The sequence below is a fragment of the Salvia miltiorrhiza genome, chromosome 3 (assembly GCF_028751815.1).
Source record: "Salvia miltiorrhiza cultivar Shanhuang (shh) chromosome 3, IMPLAD_Smil_shh, whole genome shotgun sequence".
Classification (NCBI taxonomy): Eukaryota; Viridiplantae; Streptophyta; class Magnoliopsida; order Lamiales; family Lamiaceae; genus Salvia; species Salvia miltiorrhiza.
This window is the reverse complement of record NC_080389.1, coordinates 62,406,943-62,423,998: the sequence shown is the minus strand read 5'-3', so window position 1 is coordinate 62,423,998 and position 17,056 is coordinate 62,406,943. Positions and strand designations below refer to the sequence as shown.

At 34.8% G+C, this 17,056-nt stretch overlaps 4 protein-coding genes across 9 annotated transcripts in view; 2 read left to right on the top strand and 2 right to left on the bottom strand.

The window, feature by feature from the left end:
- The window catches only part of LOC131015234 (probable glycosyltransferase At3g07620), a 1,181,237-nt gene that overhangs the window by 285,470 nt on the left and 878,711 nt on the right, over positions 1 to 17,056 (bottom strand). The gene's annotated exons all lie outside the window — the stretch shown is intronic.
- On the top strand, positions 218 to 3,475 carry LOC131015299 (uncharacterized). 2 transcript variants are annotated; one of them, XM_057943650.1, is made up of 6 exons: positions 218 to 507; positions 1,346 to 1,473; positions 1,632 to 1,735; positions 1,843 to 1,930; positions 2,099 to 2,160; positions 3,021 to 3,475. In XM_057943650.1, the coding sequence occupies exons 1-6, from the start codon at positions 395 to 397 to the stop codon at positions 3,171 to 3,173; spliced, it is 648 nt and encodes a 215-aa protein (XP_057799633.1). In that variant the 5' UTR covers positions 218 to 394; the 3' UTR covers positions 3,174 to 3,475. The 2 variants fall into 2 exon arrangements, with proteins under 2 accessions (XP_057799633.1, XP_057799634.1); XM_057943651.1 differs by having other exon boundaries at positions 249 to 507; positions 1,330 to 1,473.
- Positions 5,520 to 7,286, bottom strand: LOC131015304 (two-on-two hemoglobin-3). Its single transcript, XM_057943658.1, has 4 exons — positions 7,102 to 7,286; positions 6,508 to 6,638; positions 5,872 to 6,016; positions 5,520 to 5,766 (listed from the first exon to the last, which is right to left on the bottom strand). The coding sequence occupies exons 1-4, from the start codon at positions 7,236 to 7,238 to the stop codon at positions 5,670 to 5,672; spliced, it is 510 nt and encodes a 169-aa protein (XP_057799641.1). The 5' UTR covers positions 7,239 to 7,286; the 3' UTR covers positions 5,520 to 5,669.
- LOC131015272 (serine/threonine-protein kinase AFC3) lies at positions 12,288 to 16,210 on the top strand. Of its 5 annotated transcripts, XM_057943595.1 has the most exons (13): positions 12,306 to 12,463; positions 12,553 to 12,644; positions 12,724 to 12,859; positions 13,287 to 13,313; positions 13,397 to 13,550; positions 13,625 to 13,673; positions 14,058 to 14,172; positions 14,326 to 14,417; positions 14,506 to 14,650; positions 15,064 to 15,128; positions 15,205 to 15,302; positions 15,625 to 15,727; positions 15,914 to 16,210. In XM_057943595.1, exons 2-13 carry the CDS (start codon positions 12,564 to 12,566, stop codon positions 16,049 to 16,051), a joined length of 1,203 nt encoding a protein of 400 aa, XP_057799578.1. In that variant the 5' UTR covers positions 12,306 to 12,463; positions 12,553 to 12,563; the 3' UTR covers positions 16,052 to 16,210. The 5 variants fall into 5 exon arrangements, with proteins under 5 accessions (XP_057799579.1, XP_057799578.1, XP_057799581.1 ...); XM_057943596.1 differs by having other exon boundaries at positions 12,288 to 12,644; positions 14,509 to 14,650; XM_057943598.1 differs by lacking the exon at positions 15,625 to 15,727 and having other exon boundaries at positions 12,306 to 12,644; positions 14,509 to 14,650.

Genomic DNA, 17,056 nt, shown 5'->3' with positions numbered 1-17,056 from the left:
AGTTAGTGCATTTAGGCGCTAATGACCCCTTTATAGTGTCTATAGCCCATATATGTATTTTTATTGGGCTTTAGGAAAACACAGCCCAAAATTTTGGTAACAATTAAGGCCCATTAACGAATTGGGTTGGGTTCGGATCTGGATCCAAAAAACCAGAATCCGACCCGCACAGAACGTTTTCAAAAGTCTATATATTACTAATATATTGTATTATTGAGAAAAGGAAAACTATTATTTTAATGTTATTTATTTTGATTTAATAAAAAGCAGAGAAACAGGAAGGCGAAAATGAGACTCATCGCGAAGCTTCATATATTCTAATTCCCATCGTAAATTCAGCAGAGAAGAGAGAGAATTGAAACCCTAGTGAGAGAAAGGGGAAGAGAGAGAGAAAATGGTTTTCTACTTCAAGGCGCGGCCGGAGGCTGGGGATTTCACCATATTCATGGGCCTCGACAAGTACGAGAACGAGGAGCTCATCAAATACGGATTCCCGGAAGATATTTGGTATACTTTTTTCATTTTATTATTTTTATTATAACACCTTAATTGTTGAAATGCTTTGAGTTAAATTTGTTGGAGCTGTTGCGAGCTGCATTTGGGGGGAGGGGGTTCCCGATGCGTTAGTGCAGAAGGAATATGGGAGAATGGTGCTGGCTTTTTGTTTGTAACAGGATGATTTTGTTTGTGAAAATTAAGAGTGTATGTTTCTGGTTATTTGAAGCTATGTATGCTCTGTTTAGAAGCTTATTTGATGGGATTGCATTCTCAATTTCGGTAGAAATTGAGTTGAGAATTTGTTGACTGTGGAATTAGAACGGATAGAGCTGTACTATTGATGAGATGTTTGGATGAGGATTAATTGGGTTGTGTATGGTGAAGGGGGTTGCATTTTTCAGAGTGTAGGTTACTAGGTTGAAGTGCATAGTTTCGTAGGTTTCGGGCTATTTTTCTGTAATTCATTCATAATTTGGTTCAGTTTTTACCGTAGGGTCGGATGACATCTTGAACTTTTTTTACATGTTTTAGAGCTTTAGGTCTATATTGAAGTTAAGATATGGAAGAATTGGTTTTGATTTTGGCAATGCCAATTTAGTATTTTAGCCACTGATAGTTTGCTTGTTGAGAACATTTCTCAAATGAATGAAGTTTTTAGCGCAACCAACTTGATCCTAAAAGCATTGTAATGATTACACCTTGATACACTTTTCTCAATGCATTCTTGTGGATTCATGGCGGTTGCCTAAACAAGCTCTCTTGGACAGCCAAATATGCTTCTAGAATATGGCCTGTTGTTCTGTTCAATAATCGTTGCAGCTTACTTGACAGGGATGATTTGTTGCAGGTTCCATGTGGATAAAATGTCTTCAGCCCACGTTTATCTGAGATTGCACAAGGGTCAAACTATTGATGATATATCTGAAGGTGTATTGGAAGATTGTGCTCAACTAGTCAAAGCAAATTCTATCCAAGGCAAAATCTCCTTTTTCCCTTTCTTCAACTTTTATTCTATGTAACTTGTTTCTTGAACTTATGTTCATTTTGCTGAAACTGCTAAGTGTTTTTGTTTGAAGCAAAAGCCTGATTTGTTTGCTGTATGGTTATTTTGTCTAATATCATAAATATTGCAGGAAATAAAGTAAACAATGTCGATGTTGTCTACACTCCTTGGCAGAATCTTAAGAAGACTGCATCAATGGATGTTGGGCAAGTTGGTTTTTACAATTCAAAAATGGTGAGCTTTATTATGTGCAACTTTTCTGATAACTATGTGGGGTTTTCTCTACTGCTTGAAATCTATTATCGGAGGTCAAAGTAAATGTGTTGTTTTATTTCACTTAGGTTCGTACTGTGAGAGTCGAAAAGCGAATAAATGAGATAGTCAACCGGTTAAACAGGACAAAAGTGGAAAGAACTCCTGATCTGAAAGGTTTGTTTCTTATGCAAAAACCCTCATATTACAGTCATGCTTTTCCGTATGTTTATTTGTTTTTCTGCTGCATACCTTTCTGAGCTTGGGGCACACAACTGAGTAGAATTTGAGTAAAATGTTTTCCAATTTGCTAATGAGTGTTGACAAGTCTTTTTGTATGGTTAGCCGAACGGGAGGCCGTAAATGCAGCAGAAAGAGCGGAAAGGAAGCAGCAGCTCCGTGAAAAAGTAAGTGATTTACCACTTGGTATAAGCACAAGGGTTAGACATGTTAGTTTATTACCCTTTGAGTTTTTCATGATTATATGAGTGAGCCATTGCTAATCAGATGCATATTGAAATGTCTTCACTGACACTAATAAAACTCTCTTTGAGGTACTCAATTTTCCTTACGAAATCTGTGAGGTACTCAGTTTTCCTTACTGTCTGTGAGGTGCTGAGTATAAAAAACTCTCAAAGTTGTCTAATTTTGTTTGTTGTTCTCTGATTGTGGTTGGTATTGCTGTTTGAAATTCTCTTCCCTCAAACTACAACTGGGTATCAAAGACATCTATTCCTTTAGGTATTTAGTTTTCTAGGACCAGTGTTGATTTAACAATCTATTAAATTTACTCAGCACATATTTTCATTACTTTAGACCGCCTGGACAAATATAATGAATTTTTTTACTCTCAACTCTCAAGTTATGTCCTCACCTCAGAAGATCTCCTCTGGCTACTACTTATCTATGGCTCTATGAAGGTAGATTGATGGTGGCCATGTATTGATCGTCATTAAGATGTCTTGCTACTATTTTTCTGTGACTGAGTGCAATGAGTATCGCCAATGTAAAATTCAGTGAGGCACAAAGTTGTTATACTGGAATTTTGATTGAGACACTTCTATAGCGGTTCTTGGCCCTCATAGTTTCGCTGATGTACAAGTTTCCTATATTTTGTTATTTCTTGGTTATCTTAAGTAAATGTTCGTTTAGATTGTACATATATTTTAATTGCCTCCATGACGACTTAATCAGTGACTCCAAAATACATACTTAAACATATGAAGAGCTCTTTCGCGGCTTAGTTATGTTTATATATGTTTTGCAGAAACGGCGGGAGGAGTTGGACAGACTTGAGAAAGAGAGGCAGGCTGAATTAAGGAGCTACAAAAATTTGATGGTAGCTGAGAAGATGACGTCTAACAAGGACATAGCGTCTACCAACAAGTCCCTTCAAGAACTCGAGGAAGATTTCATGTGAACACAAAATGCTTCAACGATCCCTGAACATTCAGCCATTAATCGAGAGTTTGAGTCTTTTGGCCACAAAGGGGCCGAGGACCAGAATGGAGTTCAAGAGCAAAGATAGCCCACGCGCCGTCAGATAGGTATTTTTCCGATTCGGTCATGTCCTTAAGACACATTGATATGCTAAGGAGCTTTGTGAAATCTTGAGATATTGAAGCTCCCAAATTGTAGTAATAATATGCTGGGAGCAAAGATTCATTTATATAGAGGGTACTGCCCCAATTTGATCTATTGAAGCTCTGATATGCATTGTTACTCTTTTTCTTGGTTACATTTTTGGGATTTTACGTTTACTTGGATAATTTTGGCTTGTGTGTATTATTTTTGGATCTTCCCCGTGTAACGGGAGATGTTCGGTTCAATCTTCACCGCTTCCCCTTTTTCGACTCTGAAAAACAAAAACGAGTAGTTTTGATATGTATAAACTCAAACGAAATTAAAAGTGCAGTTAAATGTGTGTACCGAAATCTTCATAACTTTGAATTTATTAAATTCGATTATGGTATTGAATTAAAAAAAAAAGATTATGGGATTGAATTAAAGTATAAGATTAATGTGGAAAAGTATGTAGTGAAAATTGGACAGGCAGCCGAACTACAAATGATTAGAGCAACTCTAATCTAGAAAGAGAAATGATGATACATTGTTGGAGCTACAAATATTTAAATCAAAAGATAAAAAAATGATGGATTGCTTGATGTGCATTCAAGAACCGGATACTCTTATTTCTTATCCATTTACTTTTTATTTTCTTTTTTAATAGTTAATTATGGGGGGCTCGAAATTGGATGTTTAAACTTTAAACTCAATTTCAAGTGGAATGTGAACTTTTTTTTGTTTATGTTGTTGATCTTACTTTCTTTGAGATATTTCTTGATGAATAAGTAGTTTTCCCCATAAAATAAACAATCTTCTTTCTCGCAAATTTCACCTTAAGTAATTACATTCTCCACCAACTAAAGTAGATGGATTTATTCTGTATTATGCATTTTAAACTAATTGAACGACTATTCAAATTCTGAATTTTATTTTCATTTTTTGGTCAATTAAGGCATGTCATGACTGGTAATCAAAAGCTCTTACAAATATTCAACCTCTTTCTCTCTCTCTCTCTCTCTCTCTCTCTCTCATGACGTATATAAGAAAACTGAAAACACATCCATGCACATTCTCTCTCTCTCTCTCTCTTTCTCTCTCAAGATTCATCCATCAACCATCTGTGATCATGTCTCCTTCCATGGCAACGCCCTTCAACAACTGGAGAAGCTCACGCAGCAAAAGCGTGAGATTGGGCCAAAACGACGACGAATACTCGTCGTCGAATCACAAATGGCTGACGCTTTGGCGGAGGATCAAGAGGGCCAAGAGGAAGAGCTCGGAATCTGTATTTGCAACGCAGAAAGCGTACGATCCTCAGAGCTATCAGCAGAACTTCGACGAGGGCGCCGCCACCGTCGAGCCCGACAACCTCTACCGATCATTCTCAGCCAGATATGCAAATCCTTCGAGATTTCGTCAAAGGAAGGAGGAGATCGTTGATGTATGAATCACACCAAATGTCAATGTATGTAATGTAATATATACTAGTTTTTCATGTTTCTTTCTTTTTTAGATTTTTGGTGTTTTTCTTCTTTTTCTTTTTGTGGATAAATATGTATCCCTTCTCTCTCTCTTGGGAATTTTTTTTTTCCTTGATACTTAATTGTATCAGATTGTAGATTGTAGAATATGAGGAAGGAATGAATTTTCAGCTTGCGAGTTCAGCCTGCTTTTGCATTTGTGATAAAATGAAGATGGATAAGTCATCCAATGTAGGCTAATCAATTTTAAAATATTGATTAGGGTATTCAGTTTTGAAAATTCTGGCTCCATTGATGCAGAAAGGTTTGAAAACATATAACAGAATATTAATATTTATAGTCAGAATTCATTCTCGGCAGGTATGGACTCGCATCATATAAAATAATGCATCCACAAAAAAGGTGACAAGGGGCAAAAGTAAGGAGTGATAATCGTCGTCGGTAAAGAGACATGGACAAAGAACGACTCTTGTTAAAACCTCTAAACGGAGGGTGATGTGAATTAAACGGAACACACCAAAAGGAGAGGAATTTCGAGAATATATATATGCTACTCATACCAACAAGATAGAAGCAGAGATGTTAATAGTTTTTTGTGCATTCTTTAGCTGAGAGAAAAGTATGTTCTCTCTAATAGGAGAACTTGAAGCACTTAAAAGTAGGCATACAAATGTGAATAAGCAGGCAGCAGCAAGTGAAGATTTTTAAGACAGGGGAAATGAAGAAAAATAATTTCTTGATTAAAGTTGAGTAAAAGTTGGATACATGTTATTCATCATACAATGTTGTTATTCAGTCAGCTAAAATAGGTAAATATCACTATATTTTGGTTAAGAGGGAATCATGAATGAGCAAATTGAGGAAGGTGCTTATGCTGCAGCAGATTTTCCAGCTGCGTGCTTGCACGGAATTCCTTGTTTCGGGTTCTTCAGCTCGTCTCCGGCTACAAGGAAGAATGCGGTGTGCCTAGCAGGAAAAAAAAAGATTGGATCACGAGCGTGCAAAAGAAAAGGGCTCGTTAACTCGAGCTGAGTTGGGAGATGAGTTTGTTAATTAGAGTTACATTGTTACCTAAAGAAATTCATCATTTTGGTTTTGGAGTCTGAATCAATATCTTTGGTGGTGTCCAATGCCTGCTGCATGTGGTGCAACCACCTCTCTGCAGCTTGATGGGTGACGGGGAATGGGCGGTGGCGGGCAATCAGCGCAGGATGGCCTGTCGAAGGAAAGGAAACTCCGGTGTCAAAACACAAAGCAATCAGATGTAACAATTAGAAAAAACACAGAAAGGCCAATGATGAGTTTGGATAATTTTATAAAACTGAAATAATCCCATCTTGTACAAATTTTCTTAATGAGTAAGAAACCAGTTGAATATTCAAGTTTAGCAGCACACCATCGTTGTCTTGTGACATGATATGGAAGAAACAGCCATGTCATATAACAACAACAACTAAAGACCAGAATCTCGACAGTTTATGATTCTCCATATTCCATAAACAAAGATACTAGAGACAAGAGAGAATTGTTCAACATTACAATCTCACAAATGATGATATATCTCAACTCAAGGCCTACTACAAGTCTACAAGCAAGGGGGATAATGGAAACCTCGGCATATTTTAAAATTCTGAGGCATATAACATATGCAACAATCACAGTAACAAGAAATGCATCATAAATTAATTTAAGTCAAAAATCGATCACCTCTTCTTTGGCTGAATAATGGAGGCCCTCCCATTCTCTGTGTGAAGAACTCATACTGGTTTTGAATGGCATCTTCCTTCTTAGAATTTGCAAAAATTGATCGGAACCACTCTTCCTCATCATCATATACTCTATCAACCCAACATCTCAAGTTAACAACATCATTAATCATTATAATCTAAAACATTCAGGATTCCAAATTTAACAACAAATGCTTATTATAGCAGCACCAAATTGAGAATCCAGCTAAGTTAAGCAAACTTTCACATAAAAACTATATATAGATCATATCACTTAATTCCTTCCTGTCGATGACAAAAATAGATTTTTTTTAAAACAAATAATACCAAAAATCCCGAAGCATCGGTTTCATTCTTTTCCACTTCTCCTATACCGTTAATCAATAAACCCCCAAAACCCCTACCATTTTCTGAGCTGTGGTAGCTAGCTTCACTTCATCAAAGGATCGACACATCATTCCATTATAAACAATCCGTTTATTGAAATACGATTGAACAGCAAATTAGCAAATATCCAGTCAAATTCAAATTCTAATGAAGTTTTGCAAAACGCGGAAGCTCGATCAATTTTTACCTGTTGTAGAAATTGGTGGAGAGGTTGATGAATGTCTGGAGGCCGAGCTTCTCGTAGAGATTGGTCTCGTCAATGGCGAAAGCGTCGTTCGTAGACACCCCGCTCCACTCCGAAGCCTTCTCTTGGAGTGTTTGCATCTTCTCTCTCCTCTGTCTCTCTCTCTCTCTGTGATTTGTGGATATTTGAGAAATGGGAATAAATTGGGTATTTATAGGGGCATGTGGAATTCGCGTGGGAGGCACGCTGTGGAGTGTGGAGGTGGGGACACTAGCATAAATTATGACAACTGTTGTAAATATATATAAAATATATATTTCCCTATTAAATGACTTAACCCTAAACCCTAACCCTAGCTTTGTATTCCCCATAAATAGAGGCATTTAGTCCTCATAATAAGACGCTCCTGCAGATTTATTCACTCTATGCTCTCTACGCTATTTTTTCTTCTACTTTTCTCTCTACTTTCAACACGTTATCAGCACGAGTCTCTAACTAATTGAGTAAACATTGAAGGTATGCCATGGGAAAGAATCGTGTCTTTCCGACGAGGTAATTTATAATTGATTATATTGAATAATTGTACGTATTTGATAAAATATATCTAGCATGACGTGAGTATTGATCATGGCTTGATTCATATGTTCCATGAGTTGTTGTAGATCAATTTTAAATCAAGATATATTACTTCTGAAATTTTGGTGAAAAGAGATAATTAGAAATATTGAAACTTGTGTTCCTTTTATTTTTAATTTATGTTGTAAATATGTATATGTTCATTAGCGTATCTTCTGCAAACACAAATACAATTTGCGTATATCAGATAACAGCTTAGGTTATTTGAGTTGTTGTAATCTAAAATTTTATAAATGGTTGAGTGGTTTAATAATTCTTGCCAATATGTGGGCATGATTATATATATTCATTGATGTTATCATTTTTATGCCCTCGATTATGAAGATCTAGTTCTAAGAATTCTATTTGTGCTTTTATATTGATTATACATTTTGTTAATATATATAGTTTTTATAACTATAAATATATTTTTATAGTTTCCTGAAGAAACGTGAATTTATAATTCTTAATAATCCATGAGATTATTAAAAGATAAGTCCCTTAATTTTAAATGTAATGTGTTCCCGATGAACATATTTGAATTGATTTATTAATACAATCCCCGAAGGATTGTTTTATTTAATTAATTCATTGTTGTGGAATGAATTTATTATTCTTAATAATCTTTATGAAACACAACGTTCTTGATGAACACATGAAATAAAATTAATATACCGGAAGAATATTGAAATATTGAGATTGAAATTTTAATTTAAGCTTTATTTCGGTATTTACTTGTTATTTAGTATTTTATTTAATTATTACATTGTTTTATCCATTCGATTTATATTGTTGCTCCCAAAGTAGCACAACTAATATTCATGATGAATATTACAAGCTCTTGAAGAGCAATTTCTTCAACTCAATTCAATTGATTTTGAGCTTTTATTGAGAATAGGGGTAACACAATTGAAAAATGATATTATTTTTGTATGGGCTCCGGAAGAGCTTCATTGATCCTCCCCATAAGAATTAAACTAATTATACATGATTTATTATTTTACCATATAATCATGTCGAGATGAATTTCAAATCCATACACTTGAATGATTTTAAAATTACTCAAGACTTGATTGGGTTGTCTACATTACAATTAGTGCGTGATTAAAATACCTCCCGAAGAGGATTTCTCACCTACTAAATTATTTTATCACCATTCAAGTATACTCATAGCTCTATGAAAATTATATGTATACTTTGTGAAAAATACATATATAGAGCCAATAATTGAGGATCAATTCATATGTTGATGCTTTGATTTATCCAACTTAAAATTTTTTTTTCGGCATTAGGGGGAGATATGAATGATGAATTGTACAATGCCGTAAATTTCTCGTTGGATTAATTATGTTAGATTCATGCATTAATGAACTAGAAGTTCAACAAGTTATTATTGACTGCCACATGAGTGAAATCTTATACATATGTCATATTGCACCACAAATAATTGAAGTCCCTGAAGGACGAAATTGATTTAATGCTTATTGATGCCAGAAGCGTAAACGACCTATTGGTGCCCAAGATAAAATATCCGCGGATTACAAATTCAAATAAAGAACTCAAATAATTCTGAAACCTCATGAAGAGGATCATCCTGAAGACGATAATCCCAATACATTTTGCACGTGCACTAAATTATCGTAATATTGGGATTACGAAACAACTAGACCAAATATTATGAAAAATTGTGAAAATTTGGTTTTACTAAAGTTGCCATGAACTTTGTGAATACGTGAGAATCGTATAATAATAATAAAAAAAATTATAGTTGTCGACAACAACTTTTGCCTCAACAAATTGTTAGTTCAACAATTGAAGATTATTTGGATCCAAAACAAATTATATTAGTGTGCCAGAAGCACTTAAAAATATAGAAGTAAGCAATGAGGCAGAGCCGAACTCGCTAAATGAAAATAATTAAGCGAGGCTAGTAGTTCAAGGGATTGAGATTCCCAAATATATTCTCATGTTATGAATGGCATTATGTTTCGTTATTTATATAACATTTTATGGCAGTACTCATTGATATAAATACCAAATTTATGGACGTTATGGTTGTATTATTATATAGGTCATTAAACATAAATATATATGTGAAAGTCCATAACCAACTAAGGAAGTTCTTCCCGAAGAAAGAACATATATGAATACTCAAAACATGAGGAAGTTAACTCATGTCTAAAGATGAGTTTTGAAAAACTTAGTTAAAACTAAGTATTGTCTCGACTTGTAGATCGAACATCTTTTCGATAAAGTATTTCAAACTAATCGATCTGTATTTTATATGAATTAATCGACCTACCCGAAGAAGGCTTTGATGAATATGATTATATCACATTCATTCACCTAGACCAAAAGAAAATAACGAAATTACTTAGGACCCGAAGTTCCTTACTTGTGTGCTATTGAAGCACTACTTTTATCATGCATGATATACAATTCGAAGTTGACTTGCTAGCAAGATTTAATGTTTCTCCAAGAAGGAGAATTTAAATGATATTAACCATGTTATTGGTTATATTCAAAGCAAATTAGTCTATGTTATGAAAGAAATCGAAATTCAAAATTGATGGATGATGTTGATTATTTATTTAATTTCGAAAACTATATTGAACACAATCAAGATTGTTATCTTGAGGGGGAGCATGATCTTTTAAATAGTTTCGAAAATTAGACTTTGAAGGTCAATGGCCCTGAAGGCCAAATGGTTGTACTCTTTTTCCTTTACTAAGTTTTTTTCCTACAAGGTTTTCTTAGTTAAGGTTTTTAACGAGGCAACTAGTGTAATGTATGAGTAAATATACGTCTTGTACTTTTTTCTTCTATCGAATTTTTCCCATAAGGTTTTTACGGAGAGATTTTTAACAAGGCATGAACATCTAGACTCTAACATCAAATGAGGAGTTTCTTTGAAGTCAAATTGCACGCAACTCAAATGATGCATGAAGATTCGATCAATCGATAAATTGGTGGACTTATGCACAAAGACATTACCAACATCGACTTTCAGAGAGTTAATACACAAGATCGGCATGCATCGACTCAAAGATATACAATGATCATTTTCAGGGGGAGCAGCTGTACTCTTTTTCCTTAGACTAGGTTTTTGTCAAATTGAATTTTTCCTAGCAAGGTTTTAATGAGGCAGCATATTTTTAGAGTTAGTCATTTAAGGGGGAGTGTTGTAAATATATATAAAATATATATTTCCCTATTAAATGACTTAACCCTAAACCCTAACCCTAGCTTTGTATTCCCTATAAATAGAGGCATTTAGTCCTCATAATAAGACGCTCCTGCAGATTTATTCACTCTATGCTCTCTACGCTATTTTCTCTTATACTTTTCTCTCTACTTTCAACAACAACATATTTTTTCTTTTTTGAGGAAATTATGACAACATATGATTATTTATTACTCCATCCGTCCCCCAAGATTATATAAAAATTACTCCCTCCGTCCCAAACGAAATGTCTCATTTCTTTTGGGCACATAGATTAAGAAATGTGTATAAAGTAGATAAAGTGAGTTGGTGGAAATTATTTAAATATTAAGTATAGAGAGAAAATGTATTGCCAAAAAAGGAAACATGACATTTCGTTTGGGATAGCCCTAAAAGGAAAACAAGACATTTCGTTTGGGACGGAGGGAGTACTATATTTGGCGTTCGCCAAGATTATGTCACTTTTCTTTTACTAACACTCTTTATTTACAAAAAACTCACTCAAAATTCAATATCAACTACACATCTCATAAAGTGGGGATCCTTTCTCCATTACATCAAAATCATCACCAATTTTATTAAATCTTGTGTCCAAATAATTTTACATAATTTTGACGGACGGATGGAGTAATATCCAAAATTCTTAGTGGAGTGCAAATATTTTTATATTTGGTGCAATAAAATGTCAATATTTTATTTTTAGCAGCTAGTTTCGACGAAACAAGGGGCTGAGTTTTTTATTTTATTGTTTTTTTCTATACATGTAAAAGATCGCAAAATTTAGATGATTTTGGGATATCAATAGGGTAAATACGATTTTCTTTTAATATTATATTATATAAATAAATATATTTTATTTTTTAATTTTGATGATTTAAATGGTAGAATATTCAAATAATTATAATTTTTGGTGGTCTTGATCATGCATGTGATGAAAAAAAATGTAAGCATGAAATATGCCTAAATTTAAGTTATTAAAAAAAATATTGGATGATGTAATTGGAGTAATATAATTTTTGCAAGTAAATAATCTAGGTTATTTGCTATGAATTTACAGCACGAGATTATATTTTTTATGATGGTATATATTTTATAGAGTAATTTTATTTTGATGCACTCGAAATTTATTCATTAAATTGTTACAATTATCGTAGATTTTTCCGATCGAAGGATTAAAAATATTTTTTTACATACGCACTTTAAATAGAAGTTGTTATTTGAAATTCCTATTATTCATGTTGTGTTTAAGTGAGAATTACCTAAAGTTTGGGGTCCAAAATCTAATATCCTAATAAACCCCATGGGTGCAATTTGCAATTAATATAAATTTGGTTTCCTTTTCCTATTTTGCATCAACTTCTTTCATAAACAAACCCATATATCTATTCAACTCTTTATCCTGACAAGAATCAGTTCGCCAACACGAGTTCTTCAACTTTTTTCCTGAAATATATTCACCTAAATTATTGGATTCTCTCAATTTCCAGAAGAATTTACTGTTGCAGTTGCAGATATTCGGTCACCCGCGTAATAATTTTTATTTTGATTGAGTATAGATACACACATACGTCTGTATTGGTGTGTGTATGTGATTGTTAGAGCTATCGGTGCCTCAGAAATCAAAGTAATGGCGGAAGTGGATCAAGTGCGGCAAGCGTGGAAACGGCGCCGCTCGACGTGGGACGTCGCTCCATCGGGGCAGCTGGAGGTTGTTGCGAAATTTTGGGAAATTAGGGTTAGGTTTTCATGGAGGATGAAAAATTGCTGAAATTTTAATTATTGGGCAGGATGATGGAAGGGATTGTGAGGATGACGAAGCTAGGGCACCGCCGGTGCTGCGGAGACACGTGTCGCCGCCGAAGAGGGATGATGATCCCAATGGGCATTACGTGTTTAGCCTCGGCGAGAATCTCACATCTAGATGTAATTTAATCTCACATCTAGCATGCAATTGAATTTTAGCTCTTGATTGATTTTTGTTTAGTTTGTGGAGGCGATGGTGCTTGTGTGCTTTTGATTATTTGTATGTTAGGATTATGAATGTCTAGAAGAGGTGAAGTGTTTGTTTTAACTGTGTGAAGTCTTTATGCTAGCGGCTGTGGCTATACTTTAAAGCACTTCTTTTTGGTACTAGTGTATGCGATGCATCTTGTTTTAGGCTTCAATTTTTGGAATGCATCAATTTAGTTCTAAACTTTTTTGCAAAGCCATGTGTTTCAATATCTTGGTAAGGTTTTTCAGTATTTGATATACATTGTTTCGTGCCATAAGGAGTTTGCTCTTGGCTAGTCACATGGTCCAATTATCTCCATACCGAGTGTTTGAACATTCTTTCTGCTTGCATTTGCAGATAAGATACTTGGCAAGATGGGTGAAGGTTAGGGGTCACGTGCCTGATAAGAAAACCTTATATTTTCATCATTGTTATTGTTTCAAATCAGCAAGTTGCTAGTGCTGTAGGCACATTTGGTCGAGTATTGGATTGTTGGGATCGTCATACACGAGAATATGTGGCTATCAAAATTGTTAGAAGCATAAGAAAGTACCGTGATGCAGCAATGATCGAGATTGACGTGCTTCAGCGCCTTGCTAAATATGACAAAAAGGAGTCACAGTAAGTATTCTGCAGTTGACTAGTTTCTGATGGTCTGTTATATTTATCTTATTTGTATGCTTCTTTTATGGCAGTTGTGTGAAGATGCATAGGTGGTTTGATTATCGCAATCATATATGTATAGTAAGTATCCCTACGTGATCCCTTGCCTACCCCTTTATATTTTAGCTCTATGTAAATGCCTGTTTCTTCATTTGATTCATACCATTATTCAGTGTCAATTTTCTTTCAAGTAGCACCTGTGTGCTAGCATATGATATTAATGTCTAATTTGAACTCTTTATTGGATGGAATATGTGGTCCTTAGTCCTTACTCAACTCAGTAAACAATGTTAACTATCTAAGAAAGAAAATATAGTTAAGGATCTATCTCTATATGTTTACAAGTTGTTTAATAATTTGCATGACATTCGATGAATGTCTGTTTTTTGCACTCATGAATTTCATTTATAATTCTCATAGCTTCACAGAGAACTACCTTTCAATGGATTTTAATGGTCTTATCAGGTCTTTGAGAAGCTTGGACCAAGTTTATTTGATTTTCTAAAGAGAAATAAATACTCCCCCTTTCCTGTGGATCTTGTTCGGGAGTTTGGGCGCCAGCTTTTGGAATCTGTAGCATGTCTGTGGAATTCCTTGGCCATGATTTATCTTCATTTTCTGTATTCATTTAGTTTTATAAGCAGTTACCCTGATCTTTATTAGCCTGTTATACATATCCAGGCTATTTGCACTTCTAATGGGGCTGCCTTTTGTATTTTAATATACCCAACAGATATGCACGATTTAAGGTTAATCCACACCGACCTGAAGCCAGAAAATATACTTCTCGTCTCTTCTGAATTTGTCAAGCTTCCTGTCTGCAAGGTATTTGGGCTTAGGCATTATATAGTTAGAAAACCATTTATAATTCATTAGACTCAATCACATCTTCAAACTTTTTTGGTTGATTCAGAAGACGTCGGATGAAACAAATTTCAGGTGCTTACCAAAGTCAAGTGCCATTAAGCTGATTGATTTTGGTAGTACTGCTTATGATACTCAGCTTCATAGCTCCATTGTCTCAACAAGGCATTACAGAGCACCTGAGATCATTTTAGGTAAAAAGTTACCGTTGTTAGTGAGATTCACATCGGGCTCCTGTCTAATTCTTATGACGTTTCAGTCCAACAATCTGCTGGCATTCATTTCCAGATTTTGTCAAGGCCTGCTAATTTTTAAAATTCTGGTAGGACAAGGAATAATCCTTGTTGATGCTATCGAAATATTACTACTAGGTTGATTATCCAGCCTCATAAAGGAATCCTCTGTATCGGAGTGGAAATACATCTGAGTATTGATGCACTTTTACTGCATATATGTTTGTTAATTTGTTTTTAACTGAATGGCGTTGCATATCATTGTCAGGAACTTGGTTATGTGTTTTATTATTCTTGAACAAAGACTTGGAAAAACAAAGTTCTCATAAAAAGTTCCAAGGGAACCAGTATTTATTGATTTCTGTTTGTCTCAGGTTTAGGATGGACCCACTCTTGTGATATTTGGAGTGTTGGTTGCATACTTGTAGAGCTTTGCACGGTTTGTTATGCTTCTCCCATCCACTTATTCTCGCTGTAGCAAGCAAGTTTATTTTTCTGATATGTTGTCATTCTAGGGTGAAGCACTTTTTCAAACACACGAGAACCTGGAGCATTTAGCTATGATGGAGAGGGTTTTGGGACCACTGCCAGAGCATATGATTGAAAAAGCGACGTAAGTTCTTGTTAGGATGATGATCTGGTGTTATAGATATTTATTTGTCTACTTCTCCTCCTCTTTCCTTTGTTTTTAGTTCTTTATCTTTTGCTCTTGTATAAGCATATTTCGGGTTTCTAATTGTTAGCCCTGGCTCTTTGACTCCTAATACTTTCTTGCTCTTGCATTCATGAAGCATTTTCCTCTCACAATCTATTCGTCTTTAAGAAAAAATTGTAGTTGAGATTATGCATGAGTCGGCTTAAAAAATAGACTCAACTTCGTGGCAAAACACGAGAGAGGAAATTGAGATGGTTTCGGTTCCTTGTGGGTTTTGCAGCAAAGGCGCTGAAAAATATTTCAGAAGATCGAGACTGAACTGGCCTGAGGGAGCAGTTTCCAGGGATAGCATCCGTGCAGTGAGGAAGCTAGACCTATTGAAGGTCGCAATCTTCTCCCAGAAGTTGATTTTGAAACTACCATACTTCATTCTAGATGCAGCCATTATTTTCTCCAACTCGTTATTTCCTTGTGTGTTTTGCTCCTCTATTTTCTTCCACCACCGTATCATGATTGATACCATCTGCTTTTGCTTCTCTGTCACTAACATATTTAGCTACTGTTTACAGAATCTCGTCTCAAGGCATGCCCATTCCTCCAGATCCTCCCTCGTGAACTTGTTGCACGGCTTGCTCAAGTTTGAACCATCCGAACGTCTCACTGCTCGACAGGCTCTGGAGCATCCTTTCTTTAAGGATCCAACTTAGCAACTCCTCACCTTGCTTGTAAAATCATGTGTTTGATCAGCGTCTATAGTTCTGTAGCAAGTAAAACTGTCGTAATATAACATTAACTTTAATTTCTCATGTATTTATTCGAAAGCACAATAATGTCCTCTCAGTTTTGCCCTATGGAGAGACCCTTTTTTTTTTTTACTGAGTGAGAATCAGAGTAAGGCTGTTTTATAAGGCCATGGCTGCAATCCTCTCTAAGTGATCGACGAGATGCCCGTTTGAGGCGAAATCGCCGTGTGCGTGGACGCCTAGGGCCATTGTTTGATCAAAATATCCAATTGATTTGAGTTGCGCAAACAGTTGATTATGTTTTGGGTGAAAGAGCTAAGTGTTTGTTTAATTGTTTGATCAAATGAAAACATATTGCTACATAGGATGCCTTCTTTTTTAAAGAAAAAGATGAAAAATAAGTATATTGTTTCTCTTCTTTTCACTATTTTTACATGTTTTTACGGTAACTAAACTTTTATGATCATACCTTATAATAAGGTATTTCATGTGATAACATTTTTTTATATATATATATTTTTCGCCTTAAGAAAACATGAATTGTAAAAATGGGGATCACTACAATGTGTTCAAAAAAATTCATAATTTTTTATTCTCATTCTTTCTATGATAAATTTGTAACTAAAAAGAATACATTTTTAATAAATTTGTAACTAAAAAGAATACATTTTTAATATTTTGCTTGCTTCAAAATTTAAGACTTCTTATAAAGCAAGGCTCAATTGTTTGTGATTATGGGTATTATCAATATACTCCTTTGGATCCTCGTAGGTTCCTCATAAATATGCATAGATGTTTTTGACACGAGTTTTTGTAAAATAATGTTATTTTAAAAAATAAAAAGCCCACGCTCGATAAATTGGCCTTCAACGTGATTTAAATAAACTAACATGGCATAAAATAACGTTATTTTTAAAAATAATACGGTATAGAACGACGTCGTTTTGTGCCATGTAATTTAAAATAATA

Bases quoted from the DNA above. Each gene is read 5' to 3' on its own strand.
- LOC131015299 (XM_057943650.1), top strand. From the start codon at position 395: ATGGTTTTCTACTTCAAGGCGCGGCCGGAGGCTGGGGATTTCACCATA. The intron at 1,474-1,631 runs GCAAAATCTCCT...TAAATATTGCAG, and splicing joins CAAAGCAAATTCTATCCAAG to GAAATAAAGTAAACAATGTC. The intron at 1,736-1,842 runs GTGAGCTTTATT...TATTTCACTTAG, and splicing joins GTTTTTACAATTCAAAAATG to GTTCGTACTGTGAGAGTCGA.
- LOC131015304 (XM_057943658.1), bottom strand. From the start codon at position 7,238: ATGCAAACACTCCAAGAGAAGGCTTCGGAGTGGAGCGGGGTGTCTACG. The intron at 6,639-7,101 runs GTAAAAATTGAT...TTGGGTTGATAG, and splicing joins TCCACCAATTTCTACAACAG to AGTATATGATGATGAGGAAG. The intron at 5,767-5,871 runs GTAACAATGTAA...TTTTCCTGCTAG, and splicing joins AAAATGATGAATTTCTTTAG to GCACACCGCATTCTTCCTTG.
- LOC131015272 (XM_057943595.1), top strand. From the start codon at position 12,564: ATGGCGGAAGTGGATCAAGTGCGGCAAGCGTGGAAACGGCGCCGCTCG. The intron at 13,314-13,396 runs GTTAGGGGTCAC...CTAGTGCTGTAG, and splicing joins ACTTGGCAAGATGGGTGAAG to GCACATTTGGTCGAGTATTG. The intron at 15,303-15,624 runs GTAAGTTCTTGT...TGGGTTTTGCAG, and splicing joins CATATGATTGAAAAAGCGAC to CAAAGGCGCTGAAAAATATT.